Source organism: Dromaius novaehollandiae, chromosome W (assembly GCF_036370855.1).
Source record: "Dromaius novaehollandiae isolate bDroNov1 chromosome W, bDroNov1.hap1, whole genome shotgun sequence".
Classification (NCBI taxonomy): domain Eukaryota; kingdom Metazoa; phylum Chordata; class Aves; order Casuariiformes; family Dromaiidae; genus Dromaius; species Dromaius novaehollandiae.
Window position 1 is genome coordinate 41,902,728 of NC_088130.1, and position 21,286 is coordinate 41,924,013.

Consider the following 21,286-nt stretch of genomic DNA (forward strand, 5'->3'; position numbering starts at 1 on the left):
GCAGAAAAGAAGTGGTTGGAAAAGTGTGGGTGTTAACTGAAGATCTTTATGAGAACAGAAAAACTTGATATTGATCCTGACATGAGTGGAAGAACACAAACATAATTTCATTTTAACACTCAGATACATCTTCTCCTGTTAATCTATGCTATTAAACTTTCTGCTAGGCACATAGCTGTAAATTTAGTCAATCACAGTCTTAAGAGATGCATTAATGGTTTAAGGTTATTATATAAATAAGAGCTCATTCCCAACCTTTCCATTATCCTCAACCAGGTACTATAAAAAAAGCAAAACACAGTCTTGCCCTCTTCACATCAAACAACGCATACTTAGACTTCTTCGGTTAAAAATCAAAAGCAGTTTGCAAATGGGTCTACCAAGAAAATGAAAACAGAAACACTAAAGCGAGGACTGGCAGGCTGACTATCGCACATCCTCTCCTACCATAGTCTCGAGTATCCAAAAACCTCTAACCAGATCACTCATGCAGTTTTACCCACAGAAGTGGTTTAAAACCCCAAATATTTTAAAAACAAACACTCAGGCAGCTAATGAAAATTCCACAGTGGTTAGTCTAAAAGTAGCCTGAGTTGGATATTCCAGTCCTGGCTACTTTCCATATGCAATGAAAGTTTATTGAGTAATTCTTTAAAAGATAGCATCTGCAAATTTACAACAGTTCACTGGCAAGAAACTAATGCTTCACCACCACCACCACCCCCGCCCCGCTCGGCCAAATACTGGTAAATCATTTGCTTTATTTCTACCAAATAATTCTATTATTGATTCAAACCAGAGACTGATAATAAGAAAAATAATTCACAGAAACTGCAATTACAGAATTCAAAAAAGTAACTCTTAGCTTAAATATGTCAGAATGCATTGTTTTGGGGACAGTATTTCTGCATTGTGCCCAAGCAACTTCCAAAAACTGCATACAAGCTTACATGGTTGACAGCAGTAGGAAATAAGAGGACGCTTATAATACAAACCTATTTACAGGCAACAGGCACACACTCACTTTAGCTATTTCTACAACTCCTTTATTTGCAAATTATAAATGAAGACATACTCATGGTATGTTACCTAATCTAAAAGAACAGTTGTTTAGTGCATCCTGTCAGGCTTTTCAAATATTTAGTGTAAACCACATTTTTATTTTGTAAATTATTATAGACATATGATATTCTCAGTCACTGAGAACTTAATGAAACGAGTAAAATCAAACACCACTAGGGGATAAACACTTTGCATAACCCTGGGAAAAAAAAGTGGTAAAGCACATCCAAAGTGATATTAATACTTGCTTCCCTAAACTTGTCTTACTAGTTTCTTTTCCATATCACCAGGTAATTGAAATAGCCAGAACCAGTCATCACTTAAATCATTATTACCTTATCGACCCGGCCAACACAGGCATGCTGCAAGCACCAATACCCCAGTATATTAAAACAAACTTTTCTAACAGATCTGCTTTCATGATATGAACTGCATTGATTTTTTTTGCTGAAAGCCACAGGAAACAATAAAAACATCTGTGGTTTGCAGTGAACATTCGGTATTTTAAAAGCTTCACCTGAACTGAGAGAACCAGGTAGGACAGAGCTCGGAGCATATGATACCAGTCTAGGCAATACAGGCCCTGAACGACAGGAAGTTACCAGGGACTCCGCTTCCCAGCGCTTTGTAAGGCAACAGGAGTTCAGGCACTCTCGAAATGCCTTGCCCTCCGTTACTGGGGGAAGATCAACAGAGGAAGTCCTTTCCTCAAACTCGGCCATCATGCCTGCAACAGGACAACCGCTCGCTCGTAACAATATTTGTTACGCCACCTCGGGCAATGCATCACTCACTGATATAATAACTCGACTGATTTCTGGTTCACTCCAAAATTTTCCATTGTCTTGTAGAACTGAACTTGCTCACGTCTAAACTCTGCTCCCTCCGTTTGACGTTGCTCCCGACTCTCCCCTGTGCACGTGGGCCGAGTGCTCGGAGGATGCGGGGAGAAGCGCCGGGGCGCCGCCGGGCCCTGCCACTGGCCGGGCTCCACAAAGAAAACTTGCAGTAGGACAGAAGATGGACACTTGGGCTGGGGAGTGGATCAACACGCTGCTGGTTCCCTTCGCCAGACACCCATCATGGGAAACTGGAAATGCCTTGTTCTGACTGTTGGGGTTTTATAGTAGACTAGGCAAGTAATCCGCAATGGATCTCCTTTCTTCTAACCAAACAGAAAAAGGTAACTTTGGTGCGGCCATACATCTGCTGATACCACATCAAACCCTAGCAGACACTTTTTCACTATGATGAAGCACAGTCACTATCCAAAAAAGGGGACTGTGTTTACCGATACTGTATTTCTGTCAAAGCAGATAACTCTCCGTGATTTCTGGAATCTTCCAGAACTAAAAAAGTCTTGGTGGATGGAAGTTTTAGAACTATTTTTAAAACCTTCATCAAGTTACTCAACAGGAGAAAATGCAACAACACACACACAAAAGCAGAATTAGAACAAGCAACTATGAGAACATTTTTAGGAACATCGCTTTATATGCATATATGCAAATTATCCAAAGCTGTGTTTTGCACTTAGGATTCTGGGATTTATATCCATACACATTCGTACAGTATCCTGAGGGGTATTTGATCAGAGCAAATTAACCCGCGTTCCTCCAAGAACCACGGGGAGCAGCGTGAAGATCTGCTACATGTGCGATTGCTTCAATTCTGTGTTATGACACCCAAAGGATTTTACAGCTAACATGTCAGTAGATTGCTGTGCATGGGTCTATCAGTTCTGATGATTACTTTAACACAAAACTAAACATTTCTCTTTCCTGCCCTCCATGACAAAATTGTGATTTGTCCCTGTACAGAGCTGCCGACCTGAGGTTTCTGCTGCAACCCCTCCCGGCCGAGAGGCCTGCCAGTGCAGGCAGGGTGTGCCGAAAGGCTGGTACGAGATGGAAAAGCAGCTTTACCAAGGCTCTGTGAAGCAACTGAAGCTCCAAAGACATGCTCGTACCCTGATTTCTCAGTAGGAAATGGTTAAGGCTGTTTAAATTTTATTGACAGTCAGGAGAAGGAACACATTAAAAGTGCAATCATTTTGCTGAAGGCTATGTTAGAAGAGCAGCTATGCAAACATGGGGGTTTACTAGCGAGCCGTCGATCCTGACCTGAAGAAGCTGATCAACGAAGACAGAAGATCCAACCCCAAGACGCGCACAGGTTCGCACTTCTCACTCGCAGATTTCAGTGAGGCGACTCGAGGTAATTAAGTTAAGTTAATGTGCATATGTAGCTGAAGGATTGAGGCCAAGGGGGGATTAAAAAGCAGAAACTATAGCAACAGACTAAGGACAATAGCTGCAGCACTCAGCGTAAGTGAACTTTTCCCCTTTAAACCTGTGGGCACTACAGAAAATCCAATCCAGACTGTGGCTAGGTTAAACCATAGCATGGAACAGTTTTAGAAAGGTAAATACCACCACTTGATTTAAGAGTTTCGACCTTACTGTAAAAAGAATGGTCAGCTCTGCAGACAAGCATTTTTTTATTTTTTTAAATAACTTTAAATATATTCATAATATACAAGGTTTTCAATCCCTTCTCAGGAATACTGCAATATGCAGGAGGAATTGTTATAAAACTTTCTGTATATGGAAGTAATTGGGTTTTAGATATTCCATCTTAAATGAATTTAAGTCTCATTTGCACTCCTGCAAACAAAAGGGAAGTTTTTATTTAGTTTTATTTGATTTTATCAAATGCCTTATACAAAAGCCATAGACTGTTCAGTTATATATACTGTTATATGTACGTGAGATAGAGCCCTACCACTGCCCATGCTTGTTACTATGAAATAACACAGACGTGAAGCTCAATAAGCTATAAACACATGCACAGCATAGTTCCATTTCTTTCTGCAGAGTTACAGAATATTGTCAAAAATCTCGTTATGGTTAAAATGCATTGTGTTATGTTCAAGATGAAACTTTTCTAGAAAAACAGAACAAAAACATCTCCAATTCAACACTAACTATAACTTTTATTCATTCTCCTCTTTGTCAAAAAGAGCCTTCCTACACGATAGAAAATAGGTATGGACAATTTAATCTAATCCTCTTTTCTTTTCTCTGGAAAACTGAGAATAACTTATCCCAGAAATGTAATTGTATGATGGTTACCATAAATGAAAGGTTTAAATCATTTTTGCTACTCCATCAATAAGATCAAGATAAGATCATCAAATACAACAAACACAAATACAGTAAGCAAGAAAAAAATGATACAAATTACTGCACCATAAAGTGGTATTTCTGAAAATCACTTTTGGGTCTTGACAGCTAACAAGTTCTGTTTGTCTGACTGCCATTGTTGCTTTCTAGAGTAATAAAAGCATTAAAACAATACTTGTTTAGCATATCAGTACACAGAATTCCAATACAGACTTGCCAGTAATGTGACATTGCATTATTATGAATAGCTCCCTACTTTTCTTCCCAATATACAAATTAGCATGTAAGGCAAAAATAATAAGCATCGACACATGTAAATAGAATATACAAAGGTGTGAGCAAATACTGTTTTGAAATTTTCTGGGCCTGATCTTTCAGGGTCTAACTGCGCAGGTAAATCCCGAGAATCTAGTTTTCCACAAAGAAAAATCAGAATTGCTTAAACATTTATTTTCAGATGTAAAAACAAAAAGAAACAAACAAAAAACCACTAATAAGGCACTAGACAATGTTTTGGCCAAAAATAGGTAATACACAGACAAGCTGCTATGCTAAAATAATAAACACCTCTACAGCTTCTATTCAGCATCCTCCCAAGGCAATTTCTAAATTACACAAGATGTATTCAGACTATACCACCGACTACTGCTGTCACCTCAGGAGTGGAATTTGGTAGCTTGGATTTTACAATAAAGATATTAAGCAGCTGACTAGCTGAATCTTCATGCCAGGTTTTGTGATTTAACAAACTGAAATTTCTCGGCAGAAAGACTAATCTTCATAATCCTACCATGTAAGCCTTGAAGACATTGATAAAGCTTAATAAAGCAATAATGCAACCAAGGAATTTATAAGTTTGGTAACTGCTCTTTTGAGCTAAGAACACCAAAGTTTGTGAGTGATGTATAAATGGGAGGCTATTTGCTATTCTGGCAAAATACGATAAAGGACAACAACTGATGATTGCTAAGTATGGGAATGGACAGAGTTTATGCCAGTCCAGTCCAGTGACCTGACTAATTTCTGAGGTTGAAGGGCACAGGACCCCTGTAATGGGATTGGTGCTGTAACTTCAGAGAGAGATCTTTTGGTAAAGATAAAACAAACAAACAAAAATGTCATATATGTGATCACATGTATAATTCTAAATATAGTATTTTTTTTGTTTAATATTTATTCAGGGAAAAAAAGATCTGCCCCCAGAGTGAGAAGCAATATTATCATATTCCACTCATAGAACAAAGGATTAAAAACAAGATGGGAGAGGCACATTTAAAACATAAAAGTTCCCCAAGTCTTTCTTGCATGCTAGTAACCATTTTAAAATGTCATCTGCACCCTCCCCTCTCAATAAGCACAGTTAAAAACACAGGGCAGTTTTGGGTGGAGAATGTCCATTTCTTTATCATGTTCAGTGAAATCATGGTGCAGGAAGAGCCTTCTAATAAAGAAAGTTTCTAAAGCTTTTTCAAGCAGGTGAGATCCTGAGCATTCTCCTTGCAAATAAAGCTTGCCTATGAACATATCAATGTATAAAGTAGCAAAGGATGTGACAAGCTGGATTCTTACTATACAAACTGCTCTATTTTCCAACCTTAGCTTGCATATTGCTGTGCAGATATCAACATTTCAGCACTGAAGCTCCAAACAATGAAGGTTGTTATTTATTTTTTCAAATAAACATCAGTGATTTTTCCCGTATCCTGCTCCTGTCCTTCTCCTTTCCACTGATCAGCTGATAAAACTGGAATGAAATAAGGACAAGGCTACAGCTTCATTCAGCCGTATTGTTTCTCCTAAGCTCTTCTAATGTAAGTGTCCCTAAATATATGCATTTATGTTCTATTTCTTCATCTGATTCACCAGTGGAGAAGAAAAATGTTGTGGCTTGGTAGGTAGAGCTCAACCTATTATTTAATCGATAAAACATTATTTGCCCAGTTACAAAAGGCTGGAAGTTTTTGCCATCAGCAGTTAGACCAACGCAACACTCATTTCCATTAATATTTACAACCACTATTCTGTTTCTATTCTTAAGTGATTTACCCTGAATTTCAATTTATTTTATTTGAGGTAAAAAAAGAAAAACAACTGGAAAGCTTTTTCCATTCAATTTCTATTCTGATATGAACATCCTTTTTTTCTGCTTGAAATACCACTTCATTCTGTGCTTAACAATTTTCTCAAAACTTCTTGTAAAATGTACTCCTAACAAGCCTTGCAACATTTTAATCTGTTAATGTAAGTCATGTAATTTTAAATACCTTTCAAATTTTAATGAGTGACATTCCAACCAAGCAAAGAAAAAAACAAATACAGAAACATCCAAAACTGATTGCACAAATGTTTTCAGCTGCTAACACAATATTTGCTTTCCACCGTGATTTTTAAATCAGTACTAAAATTTTACCGATGCCATAAATATGCATATTTTATGCAATTATTATACTTATGTTTGTCTAGAGAGAGAACAGAAAGGGAGGCTTGTCTACTAGTTTTTCAGGTCTACATACTCTTGACAAAACAGCAATATAAGTTTGTGAAGTTGTCAAAATTAAATAGGTATTTAGGGAGTTAATGCCAAAAATATACTTATCGTAAGACCTGACCTTTTTCAAAGTCAACTGCATCATTTAGAGACCAGACAAACAGATATTTTGAATAAAATACACAGAAACAAGAATTGTGGCATGTTTGATGTTGATCCTTCAAAGAAAAGTGGTTTGAAAGACTGCTTTCTGTTTTGTACTTTTAAGTTTACTTTGAAGAAATACTCCATCCCTAAACCTCCTTCTAAGCTTTAACATCATTTCTTCCCAGATTATCACATCTCCCCACTAGACCATGCCAAAACAAAGTAAGGATGAGAGACCTTAAGACAATTTCAGTTGTCCCTGAAGGTCATGATTTTGTTAAATGTAAAAATTTGTTACACCTAGACACTGTTTTGCTTTTGTAATACACTTGTAGGTGGACCTGAGAGGGCGATAGGCCAGTAGCTGGCCCCGGTTTGTTTTTTCCTTCTGAGGAAGAATGGCCACACTCTGCTCTCCTCAGTAACAGGACTTGACAGAAAGACTGTATTATCTACACCCTCGAGTCCTCTACATATCAAATCTGTGCTCTTCAGCTGACGACAGTGCCATTGACAATACATGAGATCCTTCCAGTGCAAGAAGAAAACCAAGGAGTTTACACCAGTGGGAAAGGACTTCTCACATACAGTCTGCAGTAGCACAGATATCTGCAGTCTTTGTGGGGGTTGCACAGATGGGATACATGAACGGGCCAAGGGTTACATGCCTCCAGCATTCTTCCATGAGCCCACAGACAGAGGAACACTCAAACACTTCCCCTAATTCCTGGCCAATAAATCCTGTTTTAGGATTTCTCTCTCAAGGCAGAAAAATAAGATGTGTGAAAGGATCCTTGATGGCTGCGGTATCTCAAACAAAAAATGCCACTTCAGTATACATCCTTTCCTCTTCAATCATTGGGAGTATGGATCCCACTGGAGGTGACTGACGTGTTTTTCCTGCTCACAGGATGATGGAAATGAAGAGTGCCAATCACATCAGTCAAGCAGGGATTCAAATGCTGCTCTTTCAGATCTAACATCAGGCTCAGACTCACATGAGTGTACAATGCTCTATGAATGCAAGTGGAATAGCCACATCTCAGCTTTGCAGATTTCACAAGCAATGGAAGATGCTACCAGGGCAGCAGCAGAGCAAGCCTTGACAGGCAGTGGCGGGGGGGAGTACAGCCACCACCTGGCAGAGCAAAATGTCGCACCAAGTTATCCACTTACAGAGTCTCTGTGATGAAATGTCTTGGCCTTTAAGAGCAGCCTCCTACTGTCAAAGAGAGACTTAATCTCATCAGTGTCACCATGTTAAGCCACGTATACATATAAATGACGCCATTTCTTCTTTGGACTGGAATGCCTAATACAAGTTTACTAGCTGACTTGGGCAAGGGGTTGAAAATACAGCTAGGTGGTCATTGTGTCCAAAGAACTGCAAATACAGCAGGAGCTTTTTTGACATCTATTTTATTTCTTACAAGAGAAGAGAGGGGTTATCTGGCCAGCACTACTGGGGTGCGTGCAAGACAGTGCGCCAGTCTGAACTAATGAGAAATCCGGACCCAACTGGGATAATACAGCCAAGCTGGAGTGATGTGCTGCTCTGGGAGAGACTGATAATATCTTGCTCACTGACAGTCCTAGAGTAAACTGGTAATGCATGTTCCTGGGATGCCTTTTCAAGAGTAGATTGAGCCTGTTCAGAGATGATGTTTTGCTAGAATCTACAAAGACAGGGCAGGTGAGGGCATGAGTAGAGTCCTCTGAACAGTGCTGCTGTGAGGACACGGTACATAGTGACATTGATAGGTCCTTAAATACAATTTTCAATAGCAGGAGGTGATCTTCAGTTGGCAAATCTGTCAGGACCATAATTCTTCCTGGCAGTGATCACAGTTCCTTCCCTTTATAGAACTCACTGCTAAACTCCAAATCGCCCCTCCTCAGCAAGCAACATGCTTGGAACTGTAGCTCAGCTCCTGGAGTTGAAATAAAATGACCCACCTGAGGCCAGTGGCAAGGGAGATGAACCTCATTATTTCAACATTGGATGAGGCCGTCAGTGCTCAACCAATGTAGACAGCACCCTTTCCTCTCCTCTGCTTCTCCCCCTCCTTACAGGCAGTTTCTTGTGTTCCAAGGGCAATGAGGTCTCTCCGGTGGGGTCTGCAGACCACCTTCACAGACAACTTCAGAAAGCACAGCCAGAACCTGATACACTCTCAGCTTCCACATGCAGAAGGACATAAGCAGACCACAAGCATGACAGGGACAGAGGCAGGCACCTCAGCTAGACACAGCTTCTGCTGCATCAAACAGAAGTATCAGGTCACTGCACCACCACTAGAGTTTATAAAGTCAGATGGGCTGACTTAAATGGCTATGCAACTTTGTCATGCCAAGCAGGTATGTGAGGGTCATCTGCCTTCAGATTTCTGCACTCTAGTTTTATTTGCATGAACAACTACAATGCTTTTTCAAAATTATTATGAAAGGAAGAGAGCGGGAAAGAGAGAGTGGGAAAATCAAAATAGGTGGGTAACTCAAACCCCAGAACATATCTGACACACTCAGGGTTCCAATTTGTGGCCATGTCTATCTGAAAGACTCTGCACATAGGCACATAAGCACCAGCTTGAAGAACAAAAACATCCCTCCTGAGCCAATGTGAGCAACCACCTTCTGCTTTCACAAAGTTTTATGATACACAGTGGAATCTGAACTAAAAGCATGTCTTCTAAGTATAGACTTAGCAATCAGAAGCACCTTCCATGTTAAAAACAGATCTAAATCATGTGCTGCACGGATAAAATTTAGGACAAAGTTCTATACACCTAAATACAGATCATGTAATGCTTAGACTCCCGCTTATCCAGGTAACATACCACAACTACCTATTAACCTGTATTGCCAACCTCCTCCTCTCTTCAGTTTTCTCAATATACCTTCTCAGACAATTTCTTTGCATCACAATGATTCCATTTCTTTGCATCATGATGATTACAGGCAAGCTGAGATTCAATGAACAGAAAGATAACTCTTTTGAAAGAGAGGAAGTGTATGAGAAGGGATCTACATGTACCTCACCGATGCTTTCTTTTTATTCATTTCACCTTTGAGCATGGAGCTACATAACCTGCAAGAAGTAGTTCTGAAATGCAATTGGAGCACAGTGCAACATCATTAGTTAAGGCACCTGAAGCTGCACCTTTAACAGCATGTCCAGTTTGGCTGATAGTACAAACCCTCCCTGGAACACATATGTCACTATACTGTAACTGTCCATATTTATGTCTGATCACTGAAATACCTTTTATTTCAAAACCAGAAGGAAAAGTTAGGCAGTTAAGTGCTCTAGAAAGGAAATTCTTTATTCCTTTACCTAGAGTTGTCTGTTCCCTTTACAGTATTCTTCCTACTGGTAGGTTGTGATTTCAAGAAATAGACTCTTAAGATTTAGAATCCAGGGCATTCAGCAATTTCAACTATTAATCAGCCTGCTGATTTGAACATATTTTACCTTTAAATTGTTACAGCAATCTCTCTCTCACAGTCAGAAAACTGACTTTTATGATAAGCTAGTGGTGACTTACTAACAGACTGAATGTTTCGCTTTTGTGTTGTAGGTGAAAGGAACAGTATCAAGAACAGATCTTAAGTGGGACCTCTTTAAAGGTTAATTTCCTTCAGCAGCTAAACACAGAGATGACAGGACAGTGCTATGAACCTTACAGTAACGTATGTTGCTTACTCTGCATTGCCTCTTCTGAGCAAACTACTAGGTCAGCAGAATTTCTTTCATTAGTACCTCCAAACGTACATGTGTACACTTGCTTGGTCTTTCTATGTACATGCAGAGAAACATTACATTAATTTAAATGTCCAAATAACTGAATTAGAAGAAGAACTAACACAAATTGAAGACTGGTTAAAAGCAAAAATTGAACCCATTTACTGCAAGGAGAACCTGGGGTGGGAATTTTTAAACACATCAGAGAATTAAACACTCGAATCTCATTGAAAGTCAAAATAGTTTGGGCACTGATCTTCCCAAAACTCTTCTAAAATTCCTAACTATAATGAAATTCATTTAGTTAAAACTTTTAAGCAAAGGTTGCATGAAAACTTTATCCTTCATTGACAAAAAAGAAAAAGAAAATAACAGTCAGCAAAACATCCTCAAAACATTATGTACTTGTTCCTCATTAAATAAGCTATGCCCATCAATTTAAGAGATAGCTGAGGTCCTAAAAGTAGTAACTTACATGTACAAAAACTGTTTACATATCCATTGACTCAAGAAAAAATTGCATATGGGTATGTGCAATTTCAAGTGAGAAATTTATACACTTTATTAATACAAGGTAGAAATCTCCTTTAGAAATAGCTTTAAATAAAAATTCCCAAATATAGAGTAGCTTAGTGTCTCTTTAGTCTCCGATGTTGTGAAACTGTAGCCACATAACAATAAAGCAAACCTTTTATACTCTATTGCACAACTCCCCACAGATGCTTCCAAGGGTGAGAACCAAACCGCAGCACTGGAAAGAGCAAGGGTTCTTTGGGCAGAGGCGGGGGGGGTTTGGGGAGAGGTCACAGGAGCACTCAAGCTCCCACAAGAAGCAGGCAATGCAAGCAGGTGACTGGAGGAAGCGTCTCTTGTCCCCCAAATTCTTCAACTTTACACACTCATAATAGGACATCATCTGGGCTTAGAGATTTTACCCAGTGAAACAATTTCTCTCTTTCTCCTCTTCAGGATGAAATTATCAACGCTATTCTGAAATGCTTGGACTAACCTTAGCACTATACGGTGTCTACACACCTAATAATGAAGATGAACCATTCCTATTTTCACTGTACGTGTAAACAAGACATTTCCTTTAATGTACAACCCTTTTGCAGCTTTAAAGTGTTTAATACTATGCAGTATTTAAAATCAATTTAGAGAAGCTATAATACATAAATACTAAATATATCCAACAGAATAACCATAGTAGCAGCCTTTCAATTTCCATGGAAACAGCACTTAGACCACAAGATAGAAATCCTAGACAAATGTTAATCGCTCCAACCTATATAAGTTCACACTTCGAAAATGCAGTAATGCAGTCTTAAAAGAAACACCCGTTGGCCCTCCTCACGCACAAAACTCTTCATACACTCATCCCATAAAGCCCCCCTCAAAGCAGCGGTTCTAAAGGCAGCACCTAAAAAACAACACACCAGGGTAGTAACTTGGAAACTGACTTCTTTCCATGCACTGTTTTTAAAAGATTAAAAATACGCCCAAGTTAACAACAAAATCCCATATGCCAGCAAAACATCTGTGGCTTGGGATGGCAGTGCAGAAAGGGAGTCTGCATAGCTGCATCATGTAGGAAAACAGCAGATGAGGAGAAGAACAAACACTGGGGGCAGGGGGGGAAGGCTGAGCTGGAAAAAGAGGATGAACTGAAATCTTTGATCTCTTCAAGCTTATTCCCAACCAGAAGAGAGTTCCTGGCAAAAGCTGAGGCTGTTCAGCCAGACAGAGCCTTAAAGAAACAATATAGGACAAATCAGGTGGCAGCCAAAGTTATTGTTCCTCTTCTCCAAGCAGGCACTAAAATCTATTACATGGATAACTTCTCAAGGTTCAGAAATACCCTGAATATAAAACCAGATTAATCTGGCCTGACAAGCGTGCATACTTTGACACCTCTTCCAGAACCCAACAAAACCCCCAAAATATACATGGCTGCTTCCTTTACAGTCTCTGTACACCGTGGGCACTTTGAGCTTCAGAAAATGGTAAGTTGCTTCTTTTGGAATGAGAGATGGTGATGCTCACAATTTGGGTAAAGTGAAAAGGGAGGCGGCGTTAGGCAAAGACCAGACTAGGCACCAAAGACCACTTTGCGGCTACTGCAGACCAAACACTGAAGGACTGAGAAAAGCATCGAGAACGCTCCTGTTTGGGGAGCATAACTGATCATTAAGTGGAAACGCACAGCACGAAGTCCATCTACTCCACAGGCAAAACAATGATGCAAACTTTATCCTAAACATTTGTATTGAAAAGCAAGCCACAACCGGGTCAAGATCTAATATCTTATAAACCCACAGCAAATGGCTAGTGCCTGCCCCAACAACATAACTGATTCCCTGAAATTACATTATACAGAAGATGGAGGTTTAAACACAGACATAGACGAGAAGTTCCACTGATTATGGTTCACAAATTGAAGTGACCATCCTGGATTTCTGAAGGTATGAATATGTAAATTCAGCTTTTTTGCTTCTTGTTAGTCTTCTGTTAACCTTTTGGTTAACACATGATTATTTCTCACTAGGAATATTTCAGTAATGTATTTTAAAATATCTTCTTGATTAATTTTGAGCCAATTGGTTCCCTCTTAACTATCAGTGCAAAGGCAAGAATTTAAATAATTCTTTAGTCCAGTCATCTGGTGTTCATATTTCAATTTTTGACACATTTTGGATGAACTGAAGAATGTCATATCCAGCTGAGCTTCCAAAGCTAATTTGGACAGGGAAGAAATAATCCCCTGGGTTAGAATCTGATTAGGCACCAAATTAACATGTCTGAAACCTCATCAGCAGTAAGTCACATACCCTGATCCTGCTGGACTTGAGATCTAAAAGCACAAGGTAGCATGGTTAAAGGTAAAACCGGTATCAGAACAGGTGCTAAAATATATACAATGTAGAAAAAGGCTATGTGGAATGAGAGAGGGACAGATGAAACACAGATATATTGAATTCAAAGATTTCAGACTATAGAGGACAAAGAACAGTTTGCTGAGTGCTAGCGGACACATAACAAAACAGCACTCCCCGTGACCAAGTCACATTTCTCAATCTTCCTGCAGAAACACCCTGTTGCAATGACAGTCAAACAGAAGTAGAGGAAAGGGGTGTTGGCATAAGAGAAACAGGCTTATACTCTTACGGTTGGAAATTAAGTCAGTGTGAATACAAGAAAGGTGGTCTATGTTCACCTAGGAAACACAGAGGAAGACAAAAATAATCTTCAAATTGTTAGTAACCTTAGAATGTTGTTTTACTGTGAATAAATCGCATTTATGTACCTCTACTTCCCCTCAACAAATGCTCATTCAATAAACCAGTCAATTATTTTCCATATAGGGTAGGGAAAAAAGATAACTATTTTGAATTTTCAATTCCAATTAATTTTGGAAAGATAATACAAATTGTTTTCCAATTTGTTCAATCGCTTAGCACTGAAATGCATCAAAGCACAATTTTGTTTAGTTTTGTCATGACACAGTGAGGCATAAGAACACAACATCTTTATATGATGAAGCAATCTCAGATGAGCAATATTTCAGATTTTCTGATAAAAGTTAACTCTAAAATGCAGTCTGCCACTACAAAACTAGAATTTCAGAAAAGATAATTCTACCATAGATACACCATCTTTGTGTGATCTTAAAACCATCAATTAACCAGTTCAGATCGCATCAGTAACACAGAACTTCTGATGATTAAAAACCAGAAAAAGATGAAGGGGAAAAAACAGCTGGATAATCCTCAGTAACTATTCAAGCTATAAAACCCACCATTTTTGACTTTGTTAATAACTTTTACAGTTTATCCAGCACGATTTTAAAAACAAAACTGAGATCCTGAATGAGCTGAACTGTAATTATACATTCTTTTGAAGTCATCAGGCTTAAGCCCGACAGTACCAGAAAGAGAACAGGAAAACAACATATGCAGGCCAAAATACTCAATCTCAAATATTGTGGCTATGTATAACTGTGTTGCACAGCAGAAAAAGTTGCATGATTTTCAGAAGGGAGGCATTCATTTTAGGGAAGCAGCATTTGGCTATAACCCAGTAGAGTATTCAGCTGAGATGTCCATTTGGGCAGATGAAGTTAGACATTTGGATCTTTATCAAGACAGACACAAACATCCTTTAAAGGATGATAATTTCATGAATCCAAAAGAGATATTTCAGTCAAACAGCTTACCAGAAAATGAGGAATCAAAGCCGAACAACCAATCCATGTATTTAAAAATGAAAAAGAAAACTGTAAGTATAAACTCTAAAGTTCTAAATGAAAAATGAAATTATACTTTGCTACATACATACATATAAACACACATATATACATGTGTGTACATATATATGTATGTGTATAAATATATAGATACGCACACACACGTATATACATGTATACATATGTATACACACACACCCCTTCCAAGCCCTTCCACAATGTGCTCCTAAACATATAGCAAGTTTTAAAAGATTACCTGGTAAAAATACCATCCACAATACCAATTGTTGACTCCTCTGCGGGAACGTAGGAACCGATCTGTGCCATGACTGTGATCAGTGCAACTTGCTTTATATAGGAGCTCTTACCTCCCATGTTGGGTCCGGTTATTATCATGACCCTTTCACCATCTCCCTGGAAATGCAAAACAGTGGTTAAATATACTGTCCTGCATGCGGTCCTTATATAATACATTTTGATGCATATATATGACTTAGAATGACAAAGGACATGTTCTCAGGATTATACATTCTGCTACCAAGTGAACAGCTTGCTTCATTCTTTGAGTTCACTGCATGCACTTCTCAAGATATTCTGCACTCTCAGACCCATAAATCTTCCCAAGACCTTTCCGGGTTGGCGAAAGAGAAGCATTGCCGCCAACATTTAATTACTATTGAGCAAAATGGGCAGAAAGTGGAGAAAGCTTCCCTTTCTCCATCAAGAAGCCAAGAAAGCATTTTGAGAACTTTCTGTGTGGTTTCCTTTGGGAGAAAGGAAAAATTCAGAATAGCCAATGCTGTCCATAATTTGGTTGCGATCTGTATTCCTTTCTGGTTAGAGTTTTCATTGATAATTGGGGAGAATATCTGGCAAAGATCTGACCTAGATTTTACACTCATTCCTAATTTTTTGCCTTAGTATATAACACAACCACATCCAGCCTGGCTGCTACAAGAAATGAAGACAGTAGAGTTCAAGACTTGACTGCAACACAGATACTGTGAGCAGACTGTATCCAATCTCTGATTATCACTGTATCTAATCTCTGCAATCCCATGAAAAATGAAATCAAATATAAAAGCTCATCTCAGCCCTAAGATGCCCCAGAGCACTGAAAACTGTCTAGGGCTCCAGAATAAAACTTTCTTCCTCCGGTGCAAGACAACCGCTAATAAAACAGTAAAACTCACCTATGAGGCAATAAAGTTTTCTCAGGGCCAGGAAATTAAGTTACAGAAGGACAATCAAACTTTAGACAATTAGACTTCTCCTTTCTACCGTGTACACATACAACAAAGCCAACAAATTATAAACTAATTAAAAGGCAACACATTCCACTGCCCCATGAGAGGAGTGCGGAAAAAAGGACAAGCTGTGCATAACAAACATTAGCCACATTACTTAAGGAAACCTGGAAGTGATCAGGCACTATGACAACAAGAACAATATAGGAATCTCTACAGAATAAACCTCATGATCTTTACAGATCTACTTTTCTACTATGCTTCCATTATGTTAATACGGAGGCAAATAAAATTAACATAAGGCTGTCAATTTTACATCATAATTCAGATCATACAGAACATACACGCAATCGGCATCTATTATATGGAAATAGCTGTTTCGCTTTTGCTAAGGAAACCCTATCCATAAGAAACTCACAATATAGCCAAAACGCAGACAATGCCGTTATCAGGAAGGAAGGATGGATGTAATGAAACGCATATGACCACAGGGAGAAGAGAATTTATAACATTCCAGTCCTCAGGATACGGTTTCAATACTACTACTAAAATTTTGTCAGGGCCACCATTTGGCTCAACACAACAGAATTACAGAAAGTTAAAACTAGAACGAGTTCATCTGTTAAAATCCACAGAGCAGACTTTGCTTGCATGTAGGCAGCCCAAGGATTTGTGAGGCTCAGCCCACAAATTTTTTGCATGTGTTTGGTATTCCTCCAGGATCCCTCCAAGCGTGTTCTGCGGCTTGTGGCAGGATTGCTAAACCAGCTTTCAGAAAGAACATATGCTGCAGCATCAGACCAGAAAACCCATCTGCCCTTACAACTACATGAAACCATAAGCTAACATCTTATTGGAATTTGTGGCTAAAATTACAAGTAATAAAAGAATCCATGAATATTTTGGGGGTGGAGGGAAAGAACAAGTTGTTTATGTCAGAGCACTGTAAGAAAGATCTTCCTGAAGTAAGATATTTTACAACATTTCAGCTGAAAACATGACAGGAGAGATGCATTTTCCTGCTGATTCAACACTTCAGCTTAAAACTAGAGGCGTTTTAATAAATTGGATTTCCACCTACCTCTCACAGAAAAGAAAGAACTCAAACCAAGAGTAGAAGCAAAGTTGATTTTACCAAGATTACTTGATTTTGTAATATTTAAGACGTGGAAATCTAACATTAGAATGTGGATAACAGGGGAAAGTGCATGATGATTACTAAATGAAATGCTGGATTTTTTTGTAGATGCCATCTGTTGCTTGTTCTGACTTGATGGATAATTTTTAAAATGTTTACTTTTCCCTGAATTATTGCACAATATCTATACCATCATTCGGCATTTAAAAATATTTCAAGATAAATATGTACAAACTTGAATAGAGTTTATCACAGCAATATTCCACATGGATGTCTGCTACCTCTTCTAAGTTCACACAGTAGTACAAAAAGGCAGTTAGCATTCAGAAGTAAGTTGCGAGCACATTCAGAAGTAAGTTGCGAGCACATTTTTTACATTCATTAAGAACAGAAATCTAATATTTCCAAAAAAAAAAAAAAAAGTATCCAGATGAATATTTAATGAAAAAATGACAGTAGTTTAAAAGAGATTTCAGTTCTTCAGGAAAAAAGGAAACAAACTAAAATATGCTCATCAAAAACAGATATACAAAATAAAATAAGGTAATGTCTTCAACCTCAGATAACTGCATATGAATAGCAATTTTAAGTAATTTAGGTAATAAATTTTAAGTAATACTGAATAGAAAGTGTTAACAAGGGCCCCCCCTCACACACACACTTTCTTTGACCTGTTGACAACAATACCAAGCAAGTAATAGCCTTCCTACTTCTCCGCATCATTTTACTTAATTCTCTATGGCAGAAAACAATAGGCAGGGGACCTATGGCCTACAAGCTACACACTAGGAAGCTTTATCATACGTTAATGTAAATGGCTTCTTACAACTAATGTGCAGTCTACAAAATATGCACATGATACTACGTAATGAACAGTCAGAGAGCCAGAGCTACACTGTAAGATTACTAAGTGCTGTATGATTTTAATAATTCCAGAAATAATGGAGAACACATAGTAGAAATTACCTAAATCTGAGATATCTTAGAAGTAAATTGGAAAAATGAGCCTATATAGGTGACACAAACTGAAATTGTTGCTATTTTTTATATTATATACCCATAAAGAACCAACTAGGAAAAAACTCTACGAACTTGAGATTAAAGTTACTGACAATATGCAGTCCTCCACGATGACTTGGTTTAAAAAAAAAAAAAAATTACCTTTCATAAAATAACCATTTAAACTTTCATTTTCCTAATTTTGAGATCACCTTTCTTTTCATTTGTTTATGACATTAAGCCTGAACAAGTCTGCAGAATGTAATCTGCCTACTAGATATCAGAAAAAGGACAAAACAGATGTGGTCATGTCTAGCAACATTCTTCTAAAATGCAAGCAAGCAGCCAGTTGTATGATTAAATTATTTATTTTAATTTTCTGGCCCAGAAGCAAATCCTAGAGTCCTTCTCTTGGATGATTTTGAAGCTCAGATGATATCTCAGTACTTACTGAAAGGTTAGTGGTGTTTGGAACATACTGATCCTGTTCTCCCAGTAGTACATCAATCACAGGGTGCCTGCCATTTTTTATGATAATTTCTCTCCGATTATCTTGCACAATTGGTCTGCAAAAAGGATGAGATGTAAATTTCAATGTTTATTCTGATTATTTAGAACTACTGCAATTAAAACCTATGAAGTACAGTCTAAGCTGCAGATTTTTGTGAAAAATTACAAATAAAACAAAAACGTATTCTTCCAATCAAGTTTCCTCAGTTTCATTCAGTTATTAAAAAAAACTGAAGAAGACTGGATAAAGAATTTTTAGAGTATTTCCATATTTTTTTCTCTACCTAGGGAATGCTTTCAGTCATTTATGTATATTCTAAAGAACTAGGAAGATTTACAAAATGAGCAAGTAAAAGCAAAACCACCATCTTCCCACAGCCACTGCATCAGCTCTTCAAAGTTCCACCATTTGCAGGTACATTTAATAATTTCAGAATTGATTTCTCTGACGAACTAGGCTAGCCTGCCACTTCATCAAGCGTTGGCTGGAGCATGGGAAGTAAGAAAAAACTACAGATATCATGACCAGTAACACATTAACCTATACAAATCAAATACTACGGCATGACAGAGCCGCACTCTTCTTATGAACATTAGAAGCATTCACATCTGACAACAACTCCCAAACATGTTTAAGAGTCATCACAATAACTGTCAGCAGAAAGAGTTTATTATCTAAGCCAACACACTGAAATGACAGAATTGTTTAAGAAACAAGTATGCAAACTATATCTATTCTGCCTATTTTTTCTCATCCCAAACCACATAAGGAAAAAAAAAAAAGCTGCTTCAAATGGTTCCACCTTTCGTAGCTGCAAATCTATCTACATTCAAGGATATTACTAATAGAACATGTATAATTCAGTGCTACCTATCACCTAAAAGCTGGATATTCTTCACAGATCAAAAAATGGAAAACAGCATGTTCCATTAAATTATGACTTTTTTTTTTGTTCTCTGCAATGTATTTTTTTCTTTTTCAATATAACTGAAATGCAATATTCACTGGGAGGTAAATGTGCTTTCATGTCTCAGCAACAGCATTCTCCAAGACTAGAAGTACAGGCACTCTATAATAAGAGCAGTAACTTAGGAAAAGCAGCAGTAGTTGAGGAGAGAGAATACTGGAATAAAGCCACATAATTTTTGGACTAGAAGTTAAGTAATGCTTTGGGTAGGCTTTAGAGGGAAGACAAAACTTAGGGAATGTGGTTTTCCTTCGATAGAAGAATGACCATATGATTAGAAAGGAAAATGGAAAAATAAAATAAATAGCATATTAGGAACATGAATCACTGAGGAAAGAGGTACAAGTTAAAAATGCCATGTTTTTTAGCATATGGAGATTTCCAGGTGAAACCAATTATGACAGAGCCTTAGGGTTTGGGGACAAAGCAAGGAAATTTCACCCCCTCTCTTGCTGGATATGTAACTTGCTTAGAGTTGTAATGTGATGGACTAAAAATGGAGGAGCACACACCTAGCTGCACTTACTCCTGTACCTCCCCACTTCCTAACTGAGAGAGGGAGATGCCAGCTAAATGACCCATTTGCTAGTTTAAACTTCTGCCCCCATCTTCGAAAATCATTTCCTTTCTTTAACTGCTCAAGTCTCCTTCCCCGTAATCGTGAGAGAGGATGTAGTTTCAGGATGCCCTGAGCCTGGCCGTCTGCCTATTCTGGTTTCACACAATAGGGCCGGCAGAAACAGGGGCTTAGACACAACCATTCAAAAGGTCCTTCCTGCCCTGTGTTCCCACAGCATGTGTCATGAAGTTTTCTAAAAAAATTAATAAGCTGCTGTGGAATGCAGTAACATGTTATTTAGTTATACAATACCTTTTCAACTGTGTTCCTTAAAGCTAATGAATCCACAAGTCTGCAAAACAGCTGCACAAATCTCAGAGGATGATGATGCTTGGGCTACCTATATCATCATCTTTATGTAACTGACTTTGCTGCCTAAGAGCCTTGGCTTTGTACACCGTCCAAGTGAAGAATGAGTGTCCCAAAGCAGGGGTCCCAAGACGGCCCGTGGAGGCTGTCAGGGGTGCTTACCTCACCCCAGCAACTGTGTGGAGCACCTGTGTTCCTAACTTCACAACTCAGTTAAATGCCTCTGGATAGGGTGGTATGAAATAACCCTCATTTAATCCAAAAAGGTTCAAGCTCAAAAATACTTAAATTAGCTAATATAGAAGTCCAATCTTTCTTTTAGTAGCCCTCCAAAATTAATTATTGACATCTTCCCTGAGGCATAACACACTGAAGAACTGTAGTAAATCCTTCTGAAGTTTAACTGAGAAGTCTCCTCCCTGCCAGTTTAAAAGCTCTAAGCCACTCTTTAATATTCAGTGAATTATTAAAAATCCCCATAGTGAATTAATCATATTTCAGTTTGTTTTCTCATCTGAGTATATAGAAATAAGCTAGCAATTACTTTCAAAAAGATCTTGATAGAGGTACACAAGATCTCAAGGGTCCAGAAGTGATCAATACTATCTATAATGCAGTATAAAAGCAAA

General features: G+C 38.2%; 1 protein-coding gene across 4 annotated transcripts in view; it reads right to left on the bottom strand.

Moving 5' to 3' along the window:
* Nucleotides 1–21,286, bottom strand: part of LOC112983664 (DNA mismatch repair protein Msh3) — a 118,872-nt gene that overhangs the window by 12,644 nt on the left and 84,942 nt on the right. For all 4 annotated transcript variants that reach the window (XM_064500066.1, XM_064500065.1, XM_064500063.1 and 1 more), the window contains exons 19-20: nt 18,703–18,817; nt 15,124–15,281 (exon numbers count right to left, since the gene is read on the bottom strand). In XM_064500066.1, coding sequence (XP_064356136.1) covers nt 15,124–15,281; nt 18,703–18,817 — 273 coding nt within the window. The remainder of the gene's footprint in view (nt 1–15,123; nt 15,282–18,702; nt 18,818–21,286) is intronic.